General features: G+C 41.3%; 1 protein-coding gene across 1 annotated transcript in view; it reads left to right on the plus strand.

Moving 5' to 3' along the window:
• Positions 1 to 6000, plus strand: part of stab1 (stabilin 1) — a 336738-nt gene that overhangs the window by 85813 nt on the left and 244925 nt on the right. Inside the window, exon 4 of the mRNA XM_071364529.1 lies at positions 290 to 359. Coding sequence (XP_071220630.1) covers positions 290 to 359 — 70 coding nt within the window. The remainder of the gene's footprint in view (positions 1 to 289; positions 360 to 6000) is intronic.

The following is a 6000-nucleotide window of genomic DNA, read 5'->3' on the forward strand; positions in this document are numbered from 1 at the left end:
TGACCAGAGCCCTATGGGAATTGGGACGCAGATACAGTGTAATGTCTGATTTCACTGTAACGTCTACATTTCCAGGGTAAAATCTAAAGTTTATACTGTGTGTGTAAATTTGAGTATATTCTTGAATTTAGATTTTGTGCTTTCTCCGCTCTCTGGCTTACTTCCCATTTTTCCACAAGTGTGTACCATTGTAAAATCCATGCAAGAAAGTGTGTGAGTGCACACTTCGGGAGAAGGGAGGAGAATTACGACTCAGCCTCTGTGTGTTTCTTTTTGTTGTCTGGGTCAGGAGGGATACACGGGCTTTGCCTGCCAGCAGTGTTCCAACAAGAATTCATACGGAGACGACTGTAAATCAGGTACATCTCTCTCTCTCTCGCTCTCTCACTCTCTGTCTCTCTCTCTCTCTCTCTCTCTCTCGCTCTGTCTCTCTCTCTCTCTCTCACTAGCTTTCTCTCTCTGTCTCTATCAGTCCCTCTCTCTCTCTCTCTCTCACTAGCTTTCTCTCTCTGTCTCTATCAGTCCCTCTCTCTCTCTCTCTCTCTCTTTCTCTCTTTGTCTCTCTCTTTCTCTCTCTGTCTCTATCAGTCCCTCTCTGTCTCTCTCTTTCTCTCTCTGTCTCTATCAGTCCCTCTCTGTCTCTCTCTTTCTCTCTCTGTCTCTATCAGTCCCTCTCTGTCTCTCTCTTTCTCTATCAGTCCCTCTCTCTTTCTCTCTTTCTCTCTCTGTCTCTATCAGTCCCTCTCTCTTTCTCTCTTTCTCTCTCTGTCTATGTCTCTTTCTCTCTCTGTCTATGTCTCTTTCTCTCTCTGTCTATGTCTCTCTATGTCTGTCTCTCTCTCTCTCTCTCTCTCTCTCTCTCTCTCTCTCTCTCTCTCTCTCTCTCTCTCTCTCTGTCTCTCTCTCTCTCTCTCTCTCTCTCTCTCTCTCTCTCTCTCTATGTCTATGTCTATGTCTCTCTCTCTCTCTCTCTCTCTCTCTCTCTCTCTCTATGTCTATGTCTATGTCTCTGTCTCTCTCTCTCTCTATGTCTATGTCTCTCTCTCTCTCTCTATGTCTATGTCTATGTCTCTGTCTCTCTCTCTCTCTATGTCTATGTCTATGTCTATGTCTATGTCTATGTCTATGTCTCTCTCTCTCTCTATGTCTATGTCTATGTCTATGTCTCTCTCTCTCTCTATGTCTATGTCTATGTCTCTCTCTCTATGTCTATGTCTATGTCTATGTCTATGTCTATGTCTATGTCTATGTCTATGTCTATGTCTATGTCTATGTCTCTCTCTCTCTATGTCTATGTCTATGTCTATGTCTATGTCTCTCTCTCTCTATGTCTATGTCTCTCTCTATGTCTATGTCTATGTCTCTCTCTCTCTGTCTCTCTCTCTCTCTATGTCTATGTCTATGTCTATGTCTATGTCTCTCTCTCTCTATGTCTATGTCTATGTCTATGTCTATGTCTCTCTCTCTCTATCTCTATGTCTATGTCTATGTCTATGTCTATGTCTATGTCTATGTCTCTTCTCTCTCTCTCTCTCTATGTCTATGTCTATGTCTATCTCTCTCTCTATGTCTATGTCTCTCTCTCTCTCTATCTCTATGTCTATGTCTATGTCTCTCTCTCTCTGTCTCTCTCTCTCTCTATGTCTATGTCTATGTCTATGTCTATGTCTCTCTCTCTCTATGTCTATGTCTATGTCTATGTCTCTCTCTCTCTGTCTCTCTCTCTCTCTATGTCTATGTCTCTCTCTATCTCTATGTCTATGTCTCTCTCTCTCTCTATCTCTATGTCTATGTCTATGTCTCTCTCTCTCTGTCTCTCTCTCTCTCTATGTCTATGTCTCTCTCTATCTCTATGTCTCTCTCTCTCTATCTCTATGTCTATGTCTATGTCTATGTCTCTCTCTCTCTCTATGTCTCTCTCTGTCTATCTCTATGTCTATGTCTCTCTCTCTATCTCTATGTCTATGTCTATGTCTCTCTCTCTCTCTATCTCTATGTCTATGTCTATGTCTCTCTCTCTGTCTCTCTCTCTCTCTATGTCTATGTCTCTCTCTCTGTCTATGTCTATGTCTCTCTCTCTCTCTATGTCTATGTCTATGTCTCTCTCTCTGTCTCTCTCTCTCTCTATGTCTATGTCTATGTCTATGTCTCTCTCTCTCTGTCTCTCTCTCTCTCTATGTCTATGTCTATGTCTATGTCTCTCTCTCTCTGTCTCTCTCTCTCTCTATGTCTATGTCTCTCTCTATGTCTATGTCTCTCTCTATCTCTATGTCTCTCTCTCTCTATCTCTATGTCTATGTCTATGTCTATGTCTCTCTCTCTCTCTATGTCTCTCTCTGTCTATCTCTATGTCTCTCTCTCTATCTCTATGTCTATGTCTATGTCTCTCTCTCTCTCTATCTCTATGTCTATGTCTATGTCTCTCTCTCTGTCTCTCTCTCTCTCTATGTCTATGTCTCTCTCTCTGTCTATGTCTATGTCTCTCTCTCTCTCTATGTCTATGTCTATGTCTCTCTCTCTGTCTCTCTCTCTCTCTATGTCTATGTCTATGTCTATGTCTCTCTCTCTCTCTCTCTCTCTCTCTATGTCTATGTCTCTCTCTCTGTCTATGTCTATGTCTCTCTCTCTCTCTATGTCTATGTCTATGTCTCTCTCTCTGTCTCTCTCTCTCTCTATGTCTATGTCTATGTCTATGTCTATGTCTCTCTCTCTATGTCTCTCTCTCTCTCTCTCTCTATGTCTATGTCTCTCTCTCTGTCTCTCTCTCTCTCTATGTCTATGTCTATGTCTATGTCTCTCTCTCTCTCTATGTCTCTCTCTCTCTATCTCTATGTCTATGTCTATGTCTCTCTCTCTATGTCTATGTCTATGTCTCTCTCTCTCTCTATGTCTATGTCTATGTCTCTCTCTCTCTCTATCTCTATGTCTATGTCTATGTCTCTCTCTCTGTCTCTCTCTCTCTCTATGTCTATGTCTCTCTCTCTGTCTATGTCTATGTCTCTCTCTCTCTCTATGTCTATGTCTATGTCTCTCTCTCTCTCTCTCTCTCTCTATGTCTATGTCTATGTCTATGTCTATGTCTCTCTCTCTATGTCTATGTCTATGTCTCTCTCTCTCTATGTCTATGTCTCTCTCTATGTCTATGTCTATGTCTATGTCTCTCTCTCTCTCTCTATCTCTATGTCTATCTCTCTCTCTCTCTCTCTCTCTATGTCTATGTCTATGTCTATGTCTCTCTCTCTCTCTATCTCTATGTCTATGTCTATGTCTATGTCTCTCTCTCTCTCTATCTCTATGTCTATGTCTCTCTCTCTATCTCTATGTCTATGTCTCTCTCTCTCTCTATGTCTATGTCTATGTCTCTCTCTCTCTCTATGTCTATGTCTATGTCTCTCTCTCTCTCTATCTCTATGTCTATGTCTATGTCTCTCTCTGTCTCTCTCTCTCTCTATGTCTATGTCTCTCTCTCTGTCTCTCTCTCTCTCTATGTCTATGTCTATGTCTCTCTCTCTGTCTCTCTCTCTCTCTATGTCTATGTCTATGTCTATGTCTATGTCTCTCTCTCTCTGTCTCTCTCTCTCTCTATGTCTATGTCTATGTCTATGTCTCTCTCTCTCTGTCTCTCTCTCTCTCTATGTCTATGTCTCTCTCTCTGTCTATGTCTATGTCTCTCTCTCTCTCTATGTCTATGTCTATGTCTCTCTCTCTGTCTCTCTCTCTCTCTATGTCTATGTCTATGTCTATGTCTCTCTCTCTCTCTATGTCTCTCTCTCTGTCTCTCTCTCTCTCTATGTCTATGTCTCTCTCTCTGTCTCTCTCTCTCTCTATGTCTATGTCTATGTCTATGTCTCTCTCTCTATGTCTATGTCTATGTCTCTCTCTCTGTCTCTCTCTCTCTCTATGTCTCTCTCTCTGTCTCTCTCTCTCTCTATGTCTATGTCTCTCTCTCTGTCTCTCTCTCTCTCTATGTCTATGTCTATGTCTCTCTCTCTCTCTCTATGTCTATGTCTATGTCTCTCTCTCTCTCTATGTCTCTCTCTCTGTCTCTCTCTCTCTCTATGTCTATGTCTATGTCTCTCTCTCTCTCTATCTCTATGTCTATGTCTCTCTCTCTCTCTATGTCTCTCTCTCTCTCTCTCTCTCTCTCTATGTCTATGTCTCTGTCTCTCTCTCTGTCTCTCTCTCTGTCTCTCTCTCTCTCTATGTCTATGTCTATGTCTCTCTCTATCTCTATGTCTATGTCTCTCTCTCTCTCTATGTCTCTCTCTCTGTCTCTCTCTCTCTCTATGTCTATGTCTATGTCTCTCTCTCTCTCTCTCTCTCTCTCTATGTCTATGTCTATGTCTCTCTCTCTCTCTATCTCTATGTCTATGTCTATGTCTCTGTCTCTCTCTCTGTCTCTCTCTCTCTCTCTGTCTATGTCTCTCTCTCTATGTCTCTCTCTCTCTATGTCTCTCTCTCTCTATCTCTATGTCTATGTCTATGTCTCTCTCTCTCTATCTCTCTCTCTCTCTCTATCTCTATGTCTATGTCTATGTCTCTCTCTCTCTCTATGTCTCTCTCTCTCTCTCTCTATCTCTATGTCTATGTCTATGTCTCTCTCTCTCTCTATGTCTCTCTCTCTGTCTCTCTCTCTCTCTATGTCTATGTCTATGTCTCTCTCTCTCTCTATGTCTATGTCTATGTCTCTCTCTCTCTCTATGTCTATGTCTATGTCTCTCTCTCTGTCTATGTCTATGTCTCTCTCTCTCTCTATGTCTATGTCTATGTCTCTCTCTCTGTCTCTCTCTCTCTCTATGTCTATGTCTATGTCTCTCTCTCTATGTCTATGTCTATGTCTCTCTCTCTCTCTATGTCTATGTCTATGTCTCTCTCTCTCTCTATGTCTATGTCTATGTCTCTCTCTCTGTCTCTCTCTCTCTCTATGTCTATGTCTATGTCTCTCTCTCTGTCTCTCTCTCTCTCTATGTCTATGTCTATGTCTATGTCTCTCTCTCTCTCTATGTCTATGTCTATGTCTATGTCTATGTCTCTCTCTCTCTCTATGTCTATGTCTATCTCTATGTCTATCTCTATGTCTATGTCTATCTCTATGTCTATGTCTATGTCTATGTCTCTCTCTCTCTCTATGTCTATGTCTATGTCTATGTCTATCTCTATGTCTATCTCTATGTCTATGTCTATCTCTATGTCTATGTCTATGTCTATGTCTATCTCTATGTCTCTGTCTATGTCTATGTCTCTCTCTCTCTCTATGTCTATGTCTATGTCTCTCTCTCTCTCTATGTCTATCTCTATGTCTATGTCTATGTCTATGTCTATCTCTATGTCTATCTCTATGTCTATGTCTATCTCTATGTCTATGTCTATCTCTATGTCTATCTCTATGTCTCTGTCTATCTCTATGTCTATGTCTATGTCTATGTCTATGTCTCTCTCTCTCTCTATCTCTATGTCTATGTCTATGTCTCTCTCTCTCTGTCTATGTCTCTCTCTCTCTCTCTATCTCTCTCTGTCTATGTCTCTCTCTCTCTCTCTATCTCTATGTCTATCTCTATGTCTATGTCTATGTCTCTCTCTCTCTCTATCTCTATGTCTATGTCTATGTCTCTCTCTCTCTCTATGTCTATGTCTATGTCTCTCTCTCTGTCTATGTCTCTCTCTCTCTCTATGTCTATGTCTATGTCTCTCTCTCTCTCTATGTCTCTCTCTCTCTCTATGTCTCTCTCTCTCTCTATGTCTATGTCTATGTCTCTCTCTCTCTCTATGTCTATGTCTCTCTCTCTCTCTATGTCTATGTCTCTCTCTCTGTCTCTCTCTCTCTCTATGTCTATGTCTATGTCTCTCTCTCTCTCTATGTCTATGTCTATGTCTCTCTCTCTCTCTATGTCTCTCTCTCTCTCTATGTCTCTCTCTCTCTCTATGTCTATGTCTATGTCTCTCTCTCTCTCTATGTCTATGTCTATGTCTCTCTCTCTCTCTATGTCTCTCTCTCTCTCT

Source organism: Salvelinus alpinus, chromosome 2 (genome assembly GCF_045679555.1).
Source record: "Salvelinus alpinus chromosome 2, SLU_Salpinus.1, whole genome shotgun sequence".
In the NCBI taxonomy this organism is placed as follows: Eukaryota; Metazoa; Chordata; class Actinopteri; order Salmoniformes; family Salmonidae; genus Salvelinus; species Salvelinus alpinus.